The sequence below is a fragment of the Ciconia boyciana genome, chromosome 5, assembly GCF_034638445.1.
Source record: "Ciconia boyciana chromosome 5, ASM3463844v1, whole genome shotgun sequence".
NCBI classification, from domain to species: Eukaryota; Metazoa; Chordata; class Aves; order Ciconiiformes; family Ciconiidae; genus Ciconia; species Ciconia boyciana.
Window position 1 is genome coordinate 36,608,656 of NC_132938.1, and position 23,483 is coordinate 36,632,138.

The 23,483-nt window shown below is 38.4% G+C and overlaps 1 protein-coding gene across 7 annotated transcripts in view; it reads left to right on the top strand.

Annotated features, from left to right (window-relative positions):
* Positions 1 to 20,427, top strand: part of SORBS2 (sorbin and SH3 domain containing 2) — an 87,453-nt gene extending 67,026 nt beyond the window's left edge. For all 7 annotated transcript variants that reach the window (XM_072861495.1, XM_072861496.1, XM_072861497.1 and 4 more), the window contains 7 exons: positions 151 to 197; positions 1,527 to 1,641; positions 1,738 to 1,866; positions 3,640 to 3,843; positions 15,606 to 15,655; positions 18,729 to 18,835; positions 19,632 to 20,427. In XM_072861495.1, coding sequence (XP_072717596.1) covers positions 151 to 197; positions 1,527 to 1,641; positions 1,738 to 1,866; positions 3,640 to 3,843; positions 15,606 to 15,655; positions 18,729 to 18,835; positions 19,632 to 19,693 — 714 coding nt within the window. In that variant the 3' untranslated portion in view covers positions 19,694 to 20,427. The remainder of the gene's footprint in view (positions 1 to 150; positions 198 to 1,526; positions 1,642 to 1,737; positions 1,867 to 3,639; positions 3,844 to 15,605; positions 15,656 to 18,728; positions 18,836 to 19,631) is intronic.
* The last annotated feature ends 3,056 nt before the right edge of the window (positions 20,428 to 23,483 follow it).

The window sequence follows — 23,483 nt, forward strand, 5'->3', positions numbered from 1 at the left end:
GTTGTGTATTTAATTGCCTATTACTGCAAGAACCACTGTAAGGCACACGTCCTTTTCTTTTTGGATCTTGGTCGCCTTTTTAAAAGCTGAAACGTGTTTACCGTATAGTAATACTACCAGAATGTATTAATCACTTTGCCTGCTTTTCAGAAACTGCCAGCTAGAGCTGTGTATGACTTTAAAGCTCAGACTTCTAAGTAAGTACTAGTCTTTTGTTCATTTAAGAATTCATAAGTCAAGAAAACTCTTTCTAGCACTTGTGGCAGCTAACTGCTGTTCTAGCCAGTTTCAACAGCAAATGCCATGAAAGCAGAGGATCCTGCTTGCTGTCACAGTAGCCTCTGCATTAGAAAACTGTGTGAGAAGTTATTTTGTAATTAAAATGTCATAAGTTATTATATGCTCCATTTTATTTATTTGAACACATGAATGGCTGTGTATCTTCAGCCTTCTAGAGCATGGGTCCTGAGGGTCACCCACTGAACCCTCTTCGTTTGTTGTGAACTGTATTTAGGTTACACAAGGTACAGTGCTTAAAATTCTGTCATAGACAGTGTGCTTATTAAAATTCTGTATAACGCTTCAGCATCTTCCTGTCTGTCTTAACATACACAGGCTCTCTGCAGGATGTGACATGTCCCATACCAAGACAAACCACAGTGGTCCACAAGAAAAACAAAATCAGGAAACACTCTTCTAGGATATGAGAGAGTCAAAGTAGAGTGCTTATATTTCATTCCTGATGTGGTTCTGATGATCCAGGGCATTAAAACGATCTTTAGATATGGCCAGACATTGCCACTAGAATTACATTAGCTGTGTCTGGTAGCAAACTCACAACTTGAATTACCAGAACAGCAGATTAGCTCTTGAAAAACCAAGTGGATGATACAGCAAAGAACTCCCAGGCCAGGATCTGAAAATGTTCTTAGTTATTTGGATAATTCCCTTTTTTGGTATCCTACGTTAAGCATATCACAGGCCCTGAGTATCAGAAATGGTGAGAACATAATCCTGTGTTCTTCGTGCTTCTGAACAGCTGTCTTGAAAGAAAAATGTGTAGAGCAGAAGCATGCCAAGCTGTGCTGCTGCAAAAATGTAGTAATGGACCATAGAGACATGGGATATATTCTATAGTTTTCCCTACTGATTTCATGAGGAACACCAAATACCCCTCAGATGCCTGTCATAAGGCAGCATCTAAACAGACGATCCAAAAGACATCATATTTGCATGCAGACCCTATACTAAGTGCTCTGGTAATAACTAGCAATACTTCCTTGAAATCAGAGTGTAAAACAGGCCTATATAACTTACAGATAGTACCCGGGATTCATAAATGTGAATAATTTCATTTTATATGGTATAATCAACTCGTAAATGTACCACAGCTGGGACACTTTTTCTTCAAATGTTTAGTTGCTACATTCTGTTTCAGTTTCGAACTGTAAAGGTCTCAGAAACTATGCAGGTAGAGGAGTTAAATGTAAAACTGTAAACATCTGATCTAAATAAATTTGTTACAGAGAGCTGTCCTTTAAGAAGGGAGATACTGTCTATATCCTCAGGAAAATTGATCAAAACTGGTATGAGGGTGAGCACCATGGAAGAGTTGGAATATTCCCCATTTCTTATGTTGAGGTTTGTTCTCTGTTTTAATTCCTTGAATTAGTTGGGTAATAGGTCCCACAAACTGCATGGGAATGATGAAAATCTGTGTTTTCTCTTTTTCCTTAGAAACTCTCTCCTCCAGAAAAAGCACAGCCTGCCAGGCCGCCTCCCCCTGCACAGATTGGAGAGATTGGAGAAGCTATTGCCAAATACAATTTCAATGCCGACACAAATGTGGAGTTATCACTTAGAAAGGTACAGTTTAGAACTATCTTTATCAAAATACCATTATAGTGTCTACTGCTACACAGAATTAATATGTAGGTAAATACTGTGCTTTGGTGCACTTTGCATTCAATATTTGCTATGCACAAAGCAATATAATGGTAGGAAACTACTAACATCATAGCTTATTGGCTTGCAGTCTTTCACAGCTACCTGCAAATAGTTTAAATATGTTGTGCATGTAAACTGGATTGTGGTAGATTAGCATATGCAAACATCTGCCAACTGCCCACCTAAATTTCTAGTTTTCACTTCAATTATCCATTCCCTTTTTTTAATAATTATTTGTTGCTGTCACAATTATCAGGGTAAGGTTTTCAATACAGAAGAAATAGAAAAACACAGAAAATAGAAAAATATAGAAAAAAAGGCTCACAGACATTTTTGTGAATGTACCATCACTTCTTGCAAACATTTCATTTAATAACAGTCTGCTTTTTATAACATTCTCTTACCTTTCTATGTACATACTAGTGGTTATACTTTATTGCACATGAGCAAAATAAATGTAACTTCTGAGGTTTGTCAGACACTGGAATATTACCACTGTAGAGTAACTTTATTATTGCAGATATTATATACTTAATTATAAGCAGTACATACTTTTTATCCACTGGAAAGTTCTGCCTCTTACTTTTTTTTTTAAGAATTAGAGTTCGTACGAGTTATTTAGTGTTTTGTTTTTCTTTTGAAATAAGAGTAAGGGTACAGTTTTTTGATGCTGACCTAGAGCCTAATCCAGGATCACTGAAGATAATGGGTGTTTTTCCACTCATTTGAGATTGGTAAACGTCAGAGAGGTCTAGAATAAATGAGGAATAGGAACTTGGAGAACTAGGGGTTGGGAGTAGTTTGATGATTTATTTCTTTTTAAAATTCTCTTTTGTGGTTATTGTGGTGGACATAATCTTGACAGCCCAATTTTGGTCTGTTTTTAAAAGCTATCTTGCACTGGTTTTCTTTTGTTCCATCCCACTAAAGATAATTTTAGGGTACTCCACGAATCAACTACAGAAACAAAATTACAGAAACCCAAGAGAATGCAAAACTAATAGGGAAGGATTTGTTACAAAAAGACACATGGTAAAAAGCACATCATGTCAAACAAAGGAGGGGGTAGCTCATGAAGTTTCACTAGAGAGAAACATTGGAATAGAAAGTTGATATTTTCCATTTCAGTTGCTTAGCTCTCTAAAAACAGTAAGTGAGCCACTGCCCATCTTTTTTACACAGGAAAAGCACTTCTTTCTCTCATCTTTCCTGTGAACTCATTTTTTAACTTTCTACCTCCACTTACTCCAGTTTTACTGATAACAAAGCACTTGCATGGATTTCATTGTTTAACTTTTATCACTTTTAAGGCAAAATGGGCATAGCAGTCACTATTGCATATTACAGTTAGGGTGTTAGCTAGTAGTTTGGCCAACAATTAAAACAGGTTATGATCCAAAGAAAAGTTTAAATGTTAATCCCCCAACCAAGAGTAGGAGACTACATGAGATCCCCCTCTGATAAAAGAATAGCATTTGCAGTCTGTGACTAGCCCCCCGTTTTGCTGGAACGGTACTTGTATACATGGTTGCTATAAATGGGAGGAGAAATGTGAAGATGGAGACGATTCTCAAGGCTGATGGGAAACAGCACTGCAGGGAAAATAATACTATGCGTTAAAATAATATCTGCTATTCAAAAAATTAACTTACAACGTATCTGCTGACAACTCATTTTCATAATGCATTTCAGGGAGACAGAGTAATTCTTCTTAAGCGAGTTGATCAAAACTGGTATGAAGGTAAAATACCAGGAACCAACAGACAAGGCATCTTCCCTGTTTCCTATGTAGAAGTCATCAAAAAGAATGCATCAAAAAGTGTTGATGACTACCCTGATCCTCCAATACCGCAAAGCTATTCTAGTGACAGAATACACCATTTAAGTTCAACTAAGGTGAGGATTTTTTTTTTCTTTGCTATCACCCCTAGAGTGGGTTTAGAAGGACTTGTAATTTTTTTGTTAACATAAGATAATGCATAATTCATGCATTAAGTACACTACATTTTCCTTCCTGTCTAGGTAGAATTGCATTACTAACTTGTTATTAAAGTATTTTAGTAGCCAAGTGTGTGTCTTACATTCTGCCAGTATTTTTGCTCTTTTCTTCATTAGCTATTACGTTATTGAGAGTAGGGCCAGGCAAAATTTCGGCAGAAAAATCGAGCCAACAGAACAAAATTTATTTGGGAATCTTAGACAGAATTTGAGCATTAAGGATATGTCTAGCAGACTTTTCATAGTGCAATGTGAAGACATTCCCATAACACAGCTGTCCTAAAAGCCTGCAGTCCCATAAGCATGCAAAGGGCAAGAGAGGGCAGTTTGTGTGGGGACACAGTTTGCCAAGACCAGTTCTGTGCCTTTCAAAGTAAAGGAGAACAGCTAATGATTCTGTACTATAACCTTCCTCCTTTTGCCATTGACACTCTAGAAGGAGGCTATTGGTACAACGGAGACACGTTGGAGTGGTATGACAACAGTGGCAGTATTGTTTCATTTAGTAGTGAGGCAAATGTCATCACATGGTCAATGAGCTTGGATTCAGACCTTTATAGTTGTAATTTTTCACACCAAATGTCTGTCATAGGTTCTGAATTCTTTTCCTTCCTAGTCTATATAACTACTACAAATCATACTACATGATGTTGCAAAGAGATTCCTGTATTCCAATTTATCATTCACTCGTGAGATTTCAGTCACCTGTGTGGGGAACATAACCTCTTTGGCAGTGACAGAAACTAAGAAAGTTTCTGCATGCAAACTGTGGTTAGCATTAATGTATTATCAATGATTTTGAATGCTCAAGATGGAAACTTTTCTAAATCTTCCTCTTTACCTTTGTTATTTATCTCTTCAGCATGGGCAGTGGGGTTTGTGTGTAATTATAAACTTCTTCTCTTGCTATTAATCTCTATTTTTTTCAGTTGGTTTTGCCCTCTTTTCTACTTTCATATACTTGTATATTGGTGCTCACTTTAGATGCTTCAACTTTGAGATAAGTTCCCCATTTATTTGCAGCTTTGGGGACAGCTACCAAAAGATGTCATTTATAGACAACAGTGGCCTCTGAAAATACTGCATAAGACTAAACAATATGAGCTGGTTTTGGATAGTTGCTAGAACAGGTCTTTGTCTGGTTTTCCAGAATGTGTCACAACAGAGAGCTAGCTCCTCTCTCTTCCATTCCAACACAACTGCTGAAGTAGCATCAAATTCTGTAGCAGCAGACTGAGGTATTCATAAGCTACGGCCCCTTATTATTACAGGAATCCAGAGGTTCCTGAAGGCAAGTCAAGAGTGTGAGGCAACTTAGGTGCTCCATATTATGGAGCTGTCTCTCTGTATTTGGAGATGCCTCTCTCCCTGTTTTCTATGGAGCAGGCTTGTCTCTGAGGCATCCTGCAGCTAAAGCTGGTGTTTGTGTAACCCCTATTACCCTTGTTGAGCATAGGTGATGCTTCAGAGCATTTACATTTAGATTACAAAACTGTCCTGCCACTATCATTAAGTTAGTTATTATTAAATTAGTTCTGTAAGGGAGGAAAGGCGAAGAAGCCTTCTTTGTAACATAGGAAACTTTTGCAATCATCTGGTTCTAGCTTAAGTCAAAGAAAAAAGAAAAAAAAAGCCTCTACTGATGCTTTTAAACAGACATCTTGTTTCTTAATTCAACTGTATTCAGAAATGGCAATACCATGTAGGAAGACATCTTGTTCCTGACTACCTAGAAGGACTTTAGCAGTCCTGAAGGTGTTCTGGAGTTTACCACAATTGCTGATACCACTTTTCCTATTCCTCTGGGGTCTTTTAGCACGTATCACTCCCTGTTGCTAGAGCAATTGTGCAAAACTTCACTGGCCTAATGGCAATAAAAACAAAAAGCAATACAAGTCAGGAGCAAACTTTGTTCTCCTTAACTTGTCCTGGCCCATGTATATCTTTACCTCTAGTGCAGCCTGTAGCCACGGGAAACTAAAAATGGCAATGCCTCCTCGACAGTGTTATTGACCTTAAAACCACAGGTTAGAGGCCCTTGTTCAAGAGGAAAGATGAGGGAAAGAGATTGTCGCTTGTAACAGCCTAGCTCTGTTTTAGCAGACTGCATTGTATCAGCCTATAGACTGTTTACTTTGGTACAGAAGACTCTGTAACAAAGGTTTGTCTAACTATAAAATAAAGCTATCTGCCTCAAGGAAACTCAAGCAGAAGGTAAGTAAATTAACCTTCCTATTCTGTGACATTAATTTAGCCTTTTGAAATTATTTTCCTATTCTAGAGCAATACTTAAAGTCTGAAGTAGTCCAGATAACTTAAAGAGATGTACACCTAATTATTCTGGATAATTCTAACAATGAGATCAAAATATTTTTCATTCAATTTTAATTTTGAGGATTAATAGTAACAAAAATGCATTTTCAGTATTTACTGAAGCAATGGATATCTACTGATGCTGTGTACGTATGACTCACCAGTCTCTCATTCTTACAAAAGGACATTTCTTTTACCAGAAGGATACTTCAATCAATATTATGTAACAGTACTCAAAATATACTGCTGTGTACTCTGCTGTCACGATTTCAAAAGCATTGTTGACTGCCTACATTCAATTAGAATTGAATGTACCTTTCACAAATGTTGGTGTCATTTTGAACTAATAGGGTTACTTTTGAAGAAAAATTCATTCTGTAGCTGCTCACGCCTTAATAAAAGTATGCAATGTATTAAAGATGTTTCTTAAGCATTTACTCAGAAGTACAAAGAAAAAGTAGAAGTATTAACATTAGGATAATTAGAAAACACCTCAGTTATTATAGTTGAAAAGAAATACTTAATGACACCTGAAGTGTGCTTCTGAAAATACTGTTCTCAAAATAACAGTAGTGGTTCGGGGAAAATTACATTAATATTAATTATATGATTTAGTAACCTGTGACATGCTCACTAACAGAGCGCCATAAGTTTAGCAGACCAAATGCAGGTCGCCTTCATGAATGTAATGATTCAGATCTGCCTTAATGTTTGACATTTAAGCCCCAAGCCAGAACCTGATACAGTTTCATTTTTCAAATGTCTTTCCTGCTGTTCTGATTCATGTAGTAATGATTTCAGACACCCGTGCTCGCTGAAATGATACCCTGTAATCCAGATGATGGCACAGACATTCTTCTTTTCCAGTCTGCTCATATCCTAGTTCTCTATCATGCTTATTTATTTATTTAAATTCCTATGTTTTTCTTATTTTTGAAGTTGCCTTTCCAAGCACTGTCCCCACTTTCCAGACACCTTTCCTCCTCTTGGTCACACATTGATCAAAAGATTCACCAGGCTGCCACTAGTGACTGGTTTTCAAGGACTGTTGGTTTTTCACCTTCAAGCATGTGCATCTTACCTCCTCCACCATTTCCAGACAGTTTTCTCTGTGACTTAGAAGAACTCAATTCTTTGGCATTAACAACATCCCAATCTGTAGCAATCTCCCCAGGTAATAGCATTCACCGAGTTAAGGATGATCACTTTATTCCAGATACAGAGGTCTCTCTCAGCTGTCCTACAGCTCTTCCTCTGCCCTTTCTTGTATCTACCTCTGTCTCACCTTCAGCCGGCTCATCTCATGACATAGCATATAAGCATACCAGCAACAATACCAAAGCAGAAGATAAAGACTTGAGAGGTATACTTGACTCTTCAGTTGTCAAAGTACCTAGAGACTTGTCAGATACTACAAGAGAAGGTGAACATGTTGATGCTATCTGTAACATCCCTTCACCACATGAAGCTGGCTCCATCTCCAGAGTGCTAGCTGCAACTGCTGAAAACGAAGAAGAAATCTGTCCTGCAGATCTGTCAGTTAATATAGGGGATCAGTCAAAGCCTCAAGAAGCAGATTTCTACAGAGGAGCACAAGACATGACAGAAGAACTGACAAGACTCTATATAGAGGAGGATCTGGGACATGACAATTTAGAATTCCCAATAGCAAGTGGAGGAGACTCCATGGTATGTTATGAAGGATACACTTCACCGAATATTGATAAGGTATTTTAATTCCTGAAAAACCTGGTTCTGTGTTCAGATAGGTTACTCACTATAATTATTCCCTGCCTTTTCTTGTATTTACATATTTGTATTGTGCACAGGCACAGTTTTATACTATTGCATGGGATAAAAATTGTCAGTGTTAGGGGATAGTCCCTTCTCAGAAGCAGGCATATACACCATTGTAAGTTCTATGGTGTATCAATTCTGCTGGTCCTTTCCCTTCTGTCCTTGTTAGCTGCCATTGAGCTTCTGATGTGAAAAGCCAGTGAACTATTTTCCTCACTGGCTCATTACATGCCACCCCTTTTGAGCCAGCGGCCCCAGCAAGCAAATGCTATCAGCAGCCTTCAGAGGGAGGGACGTGCCTCCTGCAGAGACTCAGCGGTTTGTACTTCGCAAGTGTCACTTCACCAGCTGATATATTTATAGTAGACTCTGTTACGAGAATGTGACTAATAATAACAGATCAAGTTACGTTTGGCAGTTAAACAAATGCTTTCCCCTAAAGCCCTCCCCAGTTCCTCTTTGGGACAGTACAACACTGAAGTATCCCAAATGTCTGCTAGCCATTAAGTGCCACAATATTGCTACACAGTTTGTGTGGTTTCTAGGCAAAGTCTTAGAACAGATCTTTTCTGTCCAGCACTTATTTCAACAGATTGTTCAGGCAGTTGCTCTGGCTAGCACATGCAAACATGTAAATCAGATACTTAGGACAATATGTTTTAGGCCAAATGTAAAACTAGTTAATTAGAAAGATTTTGCAGGCTGCCTCTGCCCTTACTTGACCTGAAAAACACAGGAGAAACCATAAGAATAGAGGTGAAATCCACTGCCACAAATAGCAACTTGTTTTGATTTCTGAGGGAAGAATTTTCTTCCAGAATAGTAGACTGACTAATAATAAAATTAGCATCACATTTCTGACTGTTCATGTTAGTTACATGACTCCTTTTTAAGCATTTTATGTCCTTCACAGCTGGTTTTATAGCACAATTACTTCTCATTTTTCTTAAACACTTAAGCCAGCTCTACTTTCTATGGGAACATCAGGAAGCCCTGATCCTCCATTCCATCTTTCTTCTAATCTTCCATTTCACTCTGCCAAGGCACCAACTTCTCACTCTGTTCCTACAACGTCCCCGTCTACTGCTTCCCTCTCACCCCCTCTCCTTTCTAAACCCTTACATCAGCAGGAGAGAGACTCACCAAAGTTAAAGGTAACTGCACCTCTTGAGTATGGATTGTTGCAAATCTTCATGTATATTAAATAACTGCAAGGCTAACACGGAGTTTGATCTTTTCAGATGTGTGTTCCCTTTACTAATATTAAATAACATAGCACATGGAGTATTAAGATAGGCCTTCTTCAAACGAAACACAGGGTAAAACTATAACCATTATGATACAATGAAATAGCTTAAGAAGATACCAGTGATAGGAAAGCAGAAAGCCTTCAACTCAATTTCAAGTCCATACCAGGACATCAGTAACTCTTACTTAATTGAAAGAAACAGACTCATATTCAAGTACACAGAAACTAAGTAACATTTGTAGTTTAAAAGTGTTTTCAATTTCAATCTGAAGCCTAGGAGAACTGTCATAAATTTCACAATAAAGCACCACTGCAGAGGGCCACGTTCTAAATACCAGTTCTGTTAGCCAAGGACTGGACAAAGATTATTCCCTCTTCAAGACTTCACTTTGTGTCAGCATTGCACCTCTGTGGCAGAAAATGAAATCTGGAAAGCCTGTTGCTCTAGATAGACAAAGTCAATTCCTAGTGGAGTTTAGACCCAAAGTCAATTTCCAGCACTGACTTCCAGAGAGTCCATTTGCTCATGAAAAGGAGATAGAGTCCTGTAAAAAGATTGAGAAACTACCCTAGAAAAGTGATCATTACATCTATGGCAAACCCCCCCCATATTTTAAAAATCTACCACCTCTTGCAGTGTGTGTTCATGGAAAACCCAGACATAATGGACTTCAAGAAGTCTTAAGGTCCACCAGATCTGTTGGTTTTTTTCTGAAGTAGGGAAGAGATGTAAGGGCATGTTCCAGGGCACGAATCTGTCATGGGCTTAGGTATGTTTCACCTCAAAGAAGGAGTAAAACACAGTATTGCATTTGTTCTGCAACTTTGAATAATTTGTCAGTTGTGCAGTGCTTTTGATAGGTACTTCTTGCTTAGCCTAACCAACAAAATTCAGAAAATTGCCCATCTACACTGAAATTCTTTTTAGGTGAGCCTGATATTCCTTGCTCTTGTTTGAGCAAGGCACGTTAATGCCAGCTGAAAATAAATAGAGGGAGTATCTGTTTTGAAAGTTCAAAGATCTGCTCCTGGGAACCTCCCAGACAGTGTACTGCTCTTCATTGGGCACGGCAGGAAGCAAGACTCTGAGTAACCAAGGGAGAGGACTCCATCTTGCAGACGAAGAGCCTGAGTACTGAGAAGAACTAGAGGTCTGGAGGGTTGTTACAGAGTTCTAGCTCTTAATTATTGTTTTCAAACCATTTCAAATCTGGATTATTTTTTAAGTCTAGGGAACAGATTCCTTTATAAACTTAATCAGTATAGACTTATCTATTTGAAAATTGTTGAAATTATTGTCTCCTACTGACAAAAGATTTTTTGCACAATATTTCCAAAATGAGATGAAGATTTATTTCTTCCCAAGGGTAAGCAAACTTTTTTCAGCAGTCAACGCTGACTACATTGCCAGGATAGAAAGTTGCATTAAAATAAGCGTAGCCAGGTTTTGGCTGTCATCATTTCTTGCTACTCAGGCTACAGGCTGGACTTGAGAAGGAAGGACAGTTCCTATCCTCTTCGGTTTGTGCATGTTGTCCATGATTAAAGTCTCCTCTCAACTGCTACAGCAGAAAGAACATGAGACATTTCCAGGACTCAAATATCACAAGTGAAGGGAGGTTCTTCAGAGAGTTCTTGAAACTGTATACTGATACCTCAGTAGTTCTTGTTAATGATGTAAAAATACATACATACATATGTGTATATGTATATATTTGGAATGTGGCTCAAATCTATAGCACGACCCGGATTTGGGCAGTAGCATACAAGGAGCTATGGGTGGGAAGTGTCACTTCGCTCCATGTTGGTGGGAGGGGTGTGACCTCCAAAGGAAAAACTCTCAAGACACTTCCCAAGGAGAAATGCAGATGTCTTCCTGCCTCCTTGGCCTCCCTTGGTATCCTTTTTCTGTTATTCACCCTCTCAGCTCCTAAGAGGGGGCTGTTCTTCTGTCTTGCCACATTCTACTGGCAGACAGTCGCAAATACCAATGAAAAGTTTCCAGTGTCAGCACTCCAGTCCTCTCACATTCCCCTGACTCGCCCCTGCCCCTGAGAATTCACATTTGCTGCACACACTCCCTTAGGAACTGAATTCTAACAAATATTTAGCTGATTTATAGTGATGTTAACAAAACGAGGATTTTTTTTCCTTAAAGTGCTTTCCATCAACTATTTACTTGCTTTCTAAATCAAATTTAAGGTCCATGTTCTGTTTTTAACAGCAAGGAATTACAACATTTGTCATTGGTATTTCTGAGATAGTATTCATTCTCTGTGCTGTTGAGCTTTTCTGTATTATTAACTGAGCTACTTCAGTGGGTATACTTGCAATACCTGTTCTTACTCCAACTGCATACACTGTGCGTGATTAATCTTTTATCTGTAATGTGTAAGGGCATGTGCCAGAGCAGCAAACCCTTGGAAAAAAGACAGAGTGGCAACAATGAAAATACCGTATACTAATAGTACCATAATTTGCACCTGTAACACACTTGCTTTTTGTTATCAAGAAAAGCATGTCTGGTTTGCATGTATGAATGAAGCAACAAAAATCCCATGATGCTTCATTCTTAAACTCTCACTTGACACAGTTTTTGTGGTTTTTCTAGGCTAATTTAAAGAGAGAGATATTTGTTATGGGTAAACCTCCTCGTAGCCCAGTGATGACTAAGAGATCCTGCAGCTCACCTGTCAGAGGTCACAGCTATTCACACAGGGTATGGTACGGGATGCCCAGTGTGCAATAACAGCATTTCCATAGAAAAGGAGCTCAGTGTCTAGTCTTGCTGTATTTTGCTTTTGCCCAAGTGTCTCAACACTATCAGTATGCCGTGTTTTCTTCCTGTTGTGCTTCTGTGCTATGTCTGAGTAAAGCCAACAGGTCTGTGTGCGCCAAATCTTCTTTTATAAATCCATTAGTGTATTGTATCTCTGCAGTATTGCATAGTATTTCCAGTGCTACAAGATGCAAGAGATCAAAGTTCTTTAGATTTAGCCTGTTTTTTTCTAAATTACTGCTTTTGTTCCAAAGCATTTCTAGTTTATTGAAATTACAGCTTCTAAGAGTCACAAATTTATACTTCATTGCATGTATGACTGGCTTTTGTATACAGGCTGAATTCTTGGTTTTGAATCCACGTCCTTCTTTTCCAAATGTTTTGTTGCTACTATGTTCTGTTCACTCAACGCTGTGCTTTTTATCCAAGCACTGTTATTCCAGACTATCGTACTCTTTAGCCTTTCCCTTCATATCTGTAATATAATAGTAACATAATTGTAATAATTTTACCTACCCAGAAAGTCAGATTGTTTAGAGTTTGCATGTGTTTGGCTCAGAAAGGTGACCTAAATTATGAAAAAAAACCCAACCTACACCATATGAGAGTAATTTCAGTTTAGGACTAAATTATCCTCTGCATCGGTTTCTTAACATTTGGCTCTTAAAACTGATGACAAGGTGAACTGTTTTCCATGCTGTTGCTGCTGATTTTAGGTTATTGTCTTTCTGGTGCTTCCCTTTTTAAAACTGGAATTTTAATTTAAGATATGCAGGCTTGTGTAACTTTCAAAGTCTCGGCTTTTTGGCAGGCCTCTTTACTACCAGGTATGAGGGGACAGTGCTTTCTTCATCATTGAAGAGAGACAGTTCAATCATAGGAAGGCCAAGATTCTTGTAGTAGAGACAAACACCATCCCAAAGAAAGTCCAACTGGGAATAAGATCCATAAAAAAGGGATTAAGCCCTATTTTAATTTTGCATGTTACTCCAAATGAATGGCATGTAATCAATATATTAAGAGGACTGTATTGGTCGATGTCTAGTGCATTTATGACTTGAATTCCAAAACTACAAGAGCACAAATTGTACACCTAATTTGCGTGTTTAGGACTACACAGAACTATTATATGCAAGCGCATATCAATCATGCATGAAAATCAGGTGTACAACTGGGACCATTGACTTGACTGCAGACTTTTTAATGTTTTTGGGACTAGGTCCTACAGTTTTTCCCAGGAAACAGGACAGTGTAGTGAACTGAATTCTAGTTGGAAACTAGAAATCCTAAGCACCAAGAGCTACCCATAGAGTGATGCATTTCATGATATCTCTTGAGCACTGTTAGTCAGACCTTGCAACAGTCCCCATTCTAGCCAATGTCACGGTATGTGGGATGAGAGCTTAGGGAAGGAAAACGGGGAGAAAGCTTCTTGATGTCAGCTGGGGTACTACTGAGGAATGCATTTGGATGGAGGGCGAGCTCCAAGGTCCCCCTGTTCACACATACCACAGATTACTTCACCCTAGTTTTTCCAGATTCTAATTCTGTCGAAGTTTTCTCTGTAGCAATAACACAGAGTTGAAAATCTTCACTCACCTTGGTTTTCTATCATCTGTTTCTACAGTAGTTAAGTAGCAATGAAATGTTTTAAAGCGTTGAAGCATATGCAGAAAAAGAAGATAATACTGACCTCCCTAATTTCTTCCTGGCTTGGTATATGTTCCAAGCATTAAATAATTTCTAGTATTGTTTAGGACATTGACTTTTATTGTTTGCAAGAAAAATCCTTAACCTCAGTTGAGTTCTCTTGCATCTCTGACTAACTTTGGCATTCAGCTCAGTTACGGACCTGATGAAAGATCAGCAGAGAATAAGGTCAGGTTCTAATCCAAGTACCAAGCAATCTGCCCAGTGGAATATTCTCTTCTTGCTTGACAAGCCAACTGTTGAAGAGGGTTTACTGAGAACTGAAATGTCTAATTTGCAATCTTTATTGTTGGATTCTTCAGTAAAAATTCTCCATGTCTTGTACACTGGCAGAGGAGAGTTAAATGAGGGAGAGAAGAGAGTCAAAGAGTATAAACAAATTGTTTTGGACTTTGAAAGCCTCTTTCCCACCTAGCTGTCATTAATATGAATAAAAGTTCTGTGATCGACCTGCCTGCATCTTTAGGTGCCTTTTTAAAATTATACTCTACAGACTGTAAAGATGAAGTGGAGAACGTTCACAATATTTTCTGCAGGTATACATACAAACCTGATGAAAAGAAATTTAACTACTTCAATTTCATCTGGAGATGGGGCGGGGGGGAAACACAGTGCATTTTAACATTCAGTTGATATCATCAGGCTGTGGGTTGTTTACCACTGCCTTCTCTCATGGAAGACTGTGTCATCTTCAAGAGTAAACTGAAGCAAGATGAACTGAAATAGTCAAACCTGGGAAAGAGAGAACCATGGAGCAATAAGACAAATGCCATGGCTTCAAGATCAGGTTGCAGTTTACTCAATTCATGAAAGAAAGTGCTATGAGCTGTGTTTGATATCCACACTCTCAAAACAGATATGGTTCCCAGACTTGTATCAGACTGTCCGTCTCTACAGCATGACCACAGGGCATCCTCAGTCAACAGAGAATATGATCACTGCACACATCAAGAGCTCTCCCAAGCAGCTGCTCCTGTGCTGTTTCTGGCCCCAGCCAGATTCTAAACGGTTTAAGTCAATGTCTTTCTAAGCAGGATATGGTTTCTGTAGGAGGTTAATATTTTTCATTTCTATTGCGTCGGATTTATTGGATATTAGTGGTGGGTAATGGTCCATTAAGAAGGAAAGTAGTTCCTTTCATAAAGCTTTGCACTGGAAATACAAACTACTTTTTCCTCTGAAGTAAAAGTGTTAATTGTTATTTTCACACAATTACATGCATTCTTTCAAAAATTCTTTCTGCTGTTTGCATCCCAACAGCCTGCATGGCTTTGTGCTCCCCCTTGAGATGAAAGAGAATTAATTAAAGCACAGCATGTTATGCCTGCCAAGTTAGTACTCTGTGTGTGTGTAATGCAAATTGGTATGTTGTTTGTCTGTGCATAGTCTAAATTCTGCTGTTACGTATAGGAGATTTTATTTCTGCTTATCTAAAAATATGCTTTACCCAAGCAATGTATAATGTTCATCACTTGCATCTGATTTTTCTAATGCCATTTCTGTTTTACAGTGAAGAGGCAGCAGAGTTCTATGCCAACTTTCTACTCTACTATAAATAGAATGGACTGTTGATAAAGTTTAGTTTTTATTATGTCCTCCAAAAGTCAGATCTTTAAACCTGCCAAGATTCCGTTGCTTGCCATGTCTCTTAAGAACTGGGCAGGGGGGGGTGGGGACACACAGCAGCAGGGGGGGTGTTCTTTTACACGAGGTAGAATATGAACTCTCAAGCAACCATGTATCATGCCCCTATCCAACTATTTGGACCTTAGGCTATAAATCTTTATTACATTTCAAATCATTTCATTTCAGCCACAGCGCCCTGTGCTTGCTCATGAAAACATACACAGTGGGGGGGAACCGTAAGTATACTTCTTGTCTACTAAACCAAAACCTAACATTTAAGCAATAGCCAGCACATCGTCAAATAATTTGTTAACCTGCCAAGTACAATTATGAAGAGATTTCAGAAATTTACAGATAACTGCATGATGTAGGAAGATATCCAAGAAGGTCCCAGAGGGCAAAGCCTTAGTTATTTAATTTACATCAGACAGACGTGCCAACTTACAGTTCTCCATCGTCTATACTTAAAAGGGATAATAATTTTGTAAGAATAAAGTTTGACATTTTTTATTCTCTCCATTTTTACATCTCAGCAGAATGCCAATTAAAGATTTAACATTGATTCAACTCATCTGCTTTACTGACTTGACACAAATTATTCAGAAACAGTTCTGGATGTGAACAGAGAGAAAAAAAATAACTTGATAATGTTGATCACAGGCTCACACTTTTTGGTGTCATTTACATGTGCAATTTAAAAATTAAATTATCAATTAAAAATTAGTTACAAGAAAGCCTTTCTGAAAACTCAGTAACCTAGATCTCAAGTCTTATTTTCACAAACAATGTAAGCACTTGGGATAAAACATGTAAGGCTGTTTCAGTGCTGACTATTAAAATGCAAGTTCGGTGCAAGATTGTTTGACCCCCGCCCCCCCCCCCCAGTCTTGCACTCAGGTCCTGCTTCAGCAATCATTGAAACCAGTAGCCATTCTTCCTCTCGCATCAAAGGACTTTGGAGTATGCCCTATCAGATGATTTCTCCTAAACATAACTAAGGCTTAGCATCTATTTAAAAGGTTACCTGTTAGTCACTTGAAGGAATGGCAAGAGAGAAGAGAGGGGCAAAAAGTTACCAAATAACTACACCACAGATAATATATAATGAAAATTGGACATTTGGGTTTCAGTCTCACTAAAGCCATTTTTCTCAAGCTCCTGTTGGTTTTGTTGAGCATACTGAAGCCCCTAACTCTGTTTTGTAAGCAATAATTATCTAATTAATTTTGTTCAATGTAGTTTAAGTAGTTCATGACTAAAGTTACTTATTCCTAAAATTAAAATAGAAATATATTTAAATTGCCAACCAACCATTCTTTGTCTTGAATATGTATCCTCTTAGTGTTGTAAATGGTAGTAGAGTTTTCATATTTAAGAAATTCCTAGATTAGCAAAGAGAGAATTAAATGACTACAAAGGAGTTACTAAAATGGATTATCTAGAACTGACTAAGATTAGATTTCTAAAATACAAAGAGTGCTAATTGGGAAGTTCTTGTTAGTGTATTTGAGTAAGTAATTGGCTTGAATCCTATTCATGACACATTACAGCTGCAACTGCTGTACCTTTGGAAGCTGCATTTAATCAGTTTTGGAATATCATCATAGCTCTGCTTTCCTGGAATAACGATAAGCGTGACAGAAAATGTTATTGCCATTTAATTTTTTGCACAGATCGTTCTTACTCCTGCTACACAAATTACCAGAGGTAATTGCTTAAATAACCAGTCCCATTCCATTTTGTTAGTCTGATTAAAATATAAAATTAGACTTTTCAGATTTGGGAAGATAACTGCCAGACACAAGAAATGAAGTTTAAATCATTTTTTTCTCAGAACCATGTCTTTTTTTTCCTCCAAACCAGCAATGTGAAAAATAAATGTGGTTCATTCAAAAAGACCATCATTACACTAAGCCTAGCACCAGTCTGTATATAGGATTTTCAAATTGGACTTTCAGGAGCAGGGATTTTTTTACTGAAATAAACATCTCATTTAAGCCATGGAAACCGCCTGAATGAAACAGCTAATGGAAATATTCAGTACCAACACATCAAAGGGGGAGTTATTTTGTTTTTATTGGGGCAAGTGTAATGGCATTAAGGTTTTAAAGTCAGTGAACTGTTGTTAAGAGGGGGAAAATGGACATGATTATGTTTTGTTTCAATATTTTGAAATTAAAATTATTTCCTTTGTACAATTTCTGCAGTTGTACCCTGCTCCTTTACACGCAGGCAGTCATAGCTGGGGCACAGATGGTTAGAAACAAAGGCAGATTCTGACTCTGCAGGACTCGTGGGCTTTTGCAGCAATCTTCCCGTGGGCTGTCAGCCCAAGCACCTTCAGTTCCCCCTATTAAGGGTTTACTGCCATTCTTTCAATTCCAGGAAACTCAATTAAAAGCTGACAAGGAATGAAAGATAATAAATCTAGTAATCTCATACCTCTTTCCATTTATCCACCTCCGATCCTTCAATCTGCAGCCCCTGGCCGGGGTGGAGGTACAAGTCAGTGTCTGAATACTGTTTGAGTTTCCATCCTTATGTCCTCTGATCTGATTCGAGCCTCTCCCTCGCTCTTAGAGATACTTTTTTTCCATAGACATAGCAGGGGCGGTTTTAACCAGGGAAGTGGTTACAGCTGTGTTTCCAAACAGCAATTTCTCTCCACCTTCCCCACAGAGGCAGGCACCTCCTTACATGCAGAGCTCCTATAGTGCCAAGTCTCACCTCAGCAGTTGGTACGGAGGAGCCCAGGGAAGTCCCCCAGTCACCGTGGCACTGCGTGTCAGCCACCCTTCTCCACCGACCGCAGAAGGACGCCAGGCCCTTGCTTGCACTGTGCGGCACTTTGCTCTGCTGGGGCAGAGAACGCGTACGCTAGGTTCAGCTTTCTGGAGCTTAAAGGCAGAGCCACAGTTTTAGGTGCCGACCGTGGCAGGTTCAGGGGCTAGCACATCTACAGCCTCCCCTCCAGAAGTCCTCTGTTTTGGTGACTCAACTATAAAATAATGTTTAAAAAACCCCAAAAAACCCTAGAATTCTGTGTTCAAAGCAACTGATTAAATAAACTGGTTGAGGAGCCATCAGGCTTGCCTTGAGTCCCCAGTCTGTAGTGTCTGATGAGTTACCTCTGTTTATTTACTGTAATACATACCTAGCCCTGAAGTCCACCAGGCAAAATAAACCCTTTTCCCCTGTATTTGCAAAAAGTGTTACTTATTAGTTAATGTTTAAACCAGGTCCTTTACTTCAGCAAAGGTGCAAAGAACTCTTACTTCTTTTTAAAATGCATCATTTGTCCTATTTAAGGTTTCAGGCTCTATATAACTATACTCCTAGGAACGAAGATGAATTGGAGCTCAGAGAGGGAGATGTCATTGATGTGATGGAAAAATGTGATGATGGATGGTTTGTGGGTATGTTTTAATTTAGTTGCTTTTTCTTTCTTTTTTTTTCTCCCCTGACCTTTGCTGCCCTCTTTGCTTGGTGTCTTTTAAACAAATTAATTTTTGGTATTCAGTGTAATAAACCTGAACCTGGCTTTATCGGGAGAAATTCCAAACAAAATCCACTGAAATTAGTGGGCGATTTTTCACTTGTGTCTTTTGGAACTGATGGACACAAATTTACATGTGTCTCCAGTTTGTCATACAGCACTGTTGTCACTCTCACCTGACACAGAACAGACTACGTATTACTGCTCTTTTCATAAAGACCAGGTAACGTAGAACTTACTCGCATGAATACATCTACAGCATTGACTGCTTGTGAGAACCAAGTATTCCTGAACAGAGATTTCATAACTAGGCCTAGATAAGGTGGTTTAATCATTCTATAAACCGTCTTGCACACAGTGGCTAACTTAATCATCTAACTAGTCCTTAGCATTTCAAAATTCAAATTATTTAAACAGACTTGATGTTGTAATTAAACTATTCCTATGTACCAAGTCAAAATTTTAGCACAGATTTTAATCAGGCCTAACAATTTAATCAAATATGCCTCTTTATTTGCTTTTTCCTTCCTGCAGTTATAATTTGTTAAAACTCACGACTCACAAATGAGACTCAAAATAACTTTTTGAAGTTATATTATAAAGAACTGTAGATATTTCTGTTTGTGCAATATTAAACATAAAATTTTTTAAGGCCGTGCTTACATAGTGATTTCCTGTTGTTATTCCCATCTTTCATCTATTGCTTCTAATTTCAGGAACCTCGAGAAGAACCAAATTCTTTGGTACTTTCCCTGGAAACTATGTCAAGAGGCTGTGAATTTTTTTTCTACTTATTTATGCTGCATCTCTGCAACACATCTGCATAAAGCTGCTAGAAAACATGCTACGCTGGCCTTCTGTTTTCTTGCTTGCAGTCTCAAATAGAGGCCATCTAGTTCATCCTCATCCCATCCCATCCGCCAAACCGTCCCAGCAGTATTACAGCAACGACCACGGTGTGAATAACTAAGCTTTTCTGAAACAAGAGGAATCGTTTCAACATTTAAATACTCCCTGCTTTAAAGTCTTTTCATTTGAAACACACTAGGAAAAGCGTGATGACAGGTACACAGATGAATTGCCATGGGGGTGGGGAGGGGGAGAAACTGTGCTTGGTTTGGACGTTTGTGGTACTGTCATGAAGTCTGATGGGATTCTTTCAGCATGCATGTAAAACAGGGGGAAGTTGCTGTTCACTATTTTTAAAAAAATTGTTTGAGTTTCCACATTCTTAGCTTGGCGGCATTTGTTGCTTTCACTTTGCCGTATCACAGGTTTGCCTATTGTACTGGTTTACAATGTATGACAAATTATAATACAGATTTTTTGCCTGCACTTGTACGTTGTAACATATGCACAGTGATTGTAAAATCTCAAGCAAGCGTACTGAAAAATGGAAGACCTGCAAGTGTTCTGAACGGGTGCAATGGTATTGGCTAAACCTTTTCTCTTTTTTTCCTAATAAAGCTATAGTGTTTTCTGTTAAAAGGTAAGAAGTGCGAGAGGCACAAAACCTCGGGAAAGAGGATTTAATGAAGAGACAGACAATGATATAAGCATAGACAATAATAACTTGCTACTGATGTCTGGCATTAAGTGGTTGTAATCAAAATGTTGTAATAGTAAGCAACATGAAATTTGAGAGGTTAGTGGTTTTACGTGTCACAGGATTTTTAAGAAGCAGGAAGTAACCAGTGTTAGTGCAAAGGGGTGTTGGGTTGGGGTTTTTTCCTAACATAGCCACCTGAAAAATATTCACAAGTATCATGTACTGATTTATTTCACTATATATATATATCTATATATATATGTATGTTAACGAAACCTGAGTTACACGTTCTTTTTAGGAATTTAGTACAGAAAAAAAAGTCACAAGTATTAAAACCGATACATTTTAGAGGTGGGGTTTTTGTTTCTCCTGAATGAAACAAGTATTTGAAAACATACATTTTCCATAAGCAAAGGTAAGCATAAATAGCAAATGAAATTAAGGCACAGGACGATAATGACTATGGCTTTATAAAAATAAAAATTCAGATTTGGTTTCTTCAGCACCTTATAGATGGCAAAAGCTTCTGCATTTCTCATGGGTAAAGGATTGAAATTATCAAAATGTACGTAGTCTCTGTAGCATTTTGTACATATGTTTGCTTTTTTGTACAGAGCCATTTGGTTGTTGATTTTAAAAAAATTAAGTTCCTTATTTGATCTTTGCCCTCTTCACATACAGAACATTTCACTGCATTTTTCTTTCCTTCCTCTATTTACCATAAGCACATCTGGATAGTGCAATTCTGTAAGATAGCATTTTATGCAAAATTTTATTAATTAAAATATGGTTTACCAGCCAAATCTAAATGTACATATGTCTTTATTACTGAGAAATGTCATTAAGACAAAGGTAAAGAAACATCTTTGTGCAGCATACCTTTATTATTGCAGATTTCATGGCAAAAGCTTTATATTCAAAGGCTTTCAATTTTAAACTAGATCTGCATGCAGCTTTGCTGTGAGATTAATACCTATCTTTGATGCCATTTATGATTGAAGACTTAAATATCTGTTGCCTGTGATATTTAAAAAGTACTGTTTCTACTCTGTATCTGATTTTAGAAAAATACAGGTTTTTCATACCTGGCTTTCAGGTAACTGACTTTGAATTCCTACAAGCAAAAGGTCTCTGTGGTTTTTTTCTTGAATAGACTTCTAATAAATTTTGCTTGGAGTACACAACTGTTTCCCACATCATTTCTCAAAATACACGTAACATATTACTTAGGTGTTGCAAAGCGCTTAATTCTTCGAGCTTACATGCAAATAGTCAGTTTTGCCTTGTACAGAGATTTTTTTTCCCCACCACCAAGCATACACTGGTTATATGTATGGGCAACTAGCATTGCCCACACAGCTCTCAGTTGGTCCACTTCAGCGTCATCCCTTGAATCCCAAAAGCAGCATTATGGACTTTCTGCATTGACTGTGCTAATTTGAGATAATTTTTCTGTTGCCAGAGCCACCCTTCACTCCAGAAGCACAAAGGTAAAATACACAACGGTAAGCCCTTTATAGCTGGCAAAAGTTGCCACATCCTCATCCTTTCCTTTAACAAAACCAAAACAAGAATTCCTGTAAAGTGACAGCATAGAAGCAAGATTTAAGGAAAATACAGATACTTGGGGAGCATCTTACACTTGGGATTCTGCCTGCAAAACTGAATCATCCCATACTAATGTCTCTGGCAAGGAACAACTGTTCAAACAAAACCAAAACCCTGCAACAAGAAGCAAAGTAAGCAAGCAGCAGCCTTTGGGTTTGGGTTGTTTTTGTTTTTTTTCCACTGGCTGGTAACACAGTTACTGCTAGTGCCTCAGGTTACTGCTCTTTGGTCCTGCTTTGCCAAGCCACGCTGGCCACCCTTGCCGGGCTGCCTCCTCCCAAAGGCTGCGTGTGCTGTACTTCCACCACTGAAGAATGCAGCACAACAGCAACCTGCATTTGGACAGGAGTAACTTATTTCTTCAAGTCTGATTCAGGCTCAGTTTTGTCTTTACCATAGCTGGGCTGGAAAATGCAAAACCACCGACACCTCTACATACATGAGCATGTAGCATAAAAAGTTAGCTTTGTGTACAGGAAGGTTAAGACCAGGGACTGCTGTTAAAACTCCAGCAGATAAACTCCTTTGTCTGTATAAACATTGTCAGTGCTGGGAGTGCTTTCAATTTGGACAAGGTCTAATTTAGCCAGTACTGTTGTCGCTGAGGTAAATGTGCCTTTCCAGTGCTAAGTTAGCTTAAATCCACTGCACGCATCCCTTCTTACAGCCCTACAACCAAATACTGGAATATACAATCAAGCGTTGTGTGGTTTGGCCTTTCTGTTCGCTGGGTGACCCAGTGTGGGATCTGGGACATCACTGAAGCACTGCTTTGTGCCACATACCTGTAAGAACCGTAAGAAATAGGAAGTACTGTGCTTTAACAGTCTTTTTCTATAAAAGCTAGCCTAATAACATCAACTGGTTGGTGTAGCCTCACTAATACAAAAAAATTCTGGATGGTTAAGGGTCCGAGTGGTTAAGGGGTGAAATAGCATCCTCTTTGCCAATTGCAAAGGGGATCAAAAAAAGGAAAAGATCGGTCATTGTGATAAGAATACCAAGTCATTGACAGTTCAGGAAAAAACTGTAGTGTTAATGTTTTAGTCAAAAAGTAGAGAAGTATTGAAGTTCTAATCAGGTAAACCAAATATATTCAAATCAGCTAAGTCTGCTGAAATCCCACCTACACTACATAAGGAACAGACTGAAGGATCTTTTGAGCTTCCTTGCATAATCCTTGTATATTCCCCTATAAATTCATGAAGGAGACCCCACAGGAATAGGCAGTGCTTTGTCCTTAAGGCCAGAGGAAGAGAGACCTGGGAATTAGAGGCCAGCCAGTTTAATATCTAGGAAGAGACCAGAACAAATCAATTAAAAGCCTCAGATAGTCACAGATTTTTCTAGAAAATGATGTATCAAACCAATTTCCCTTTACCTGGTCAGGCTATGCAGCATGCATCTTGAT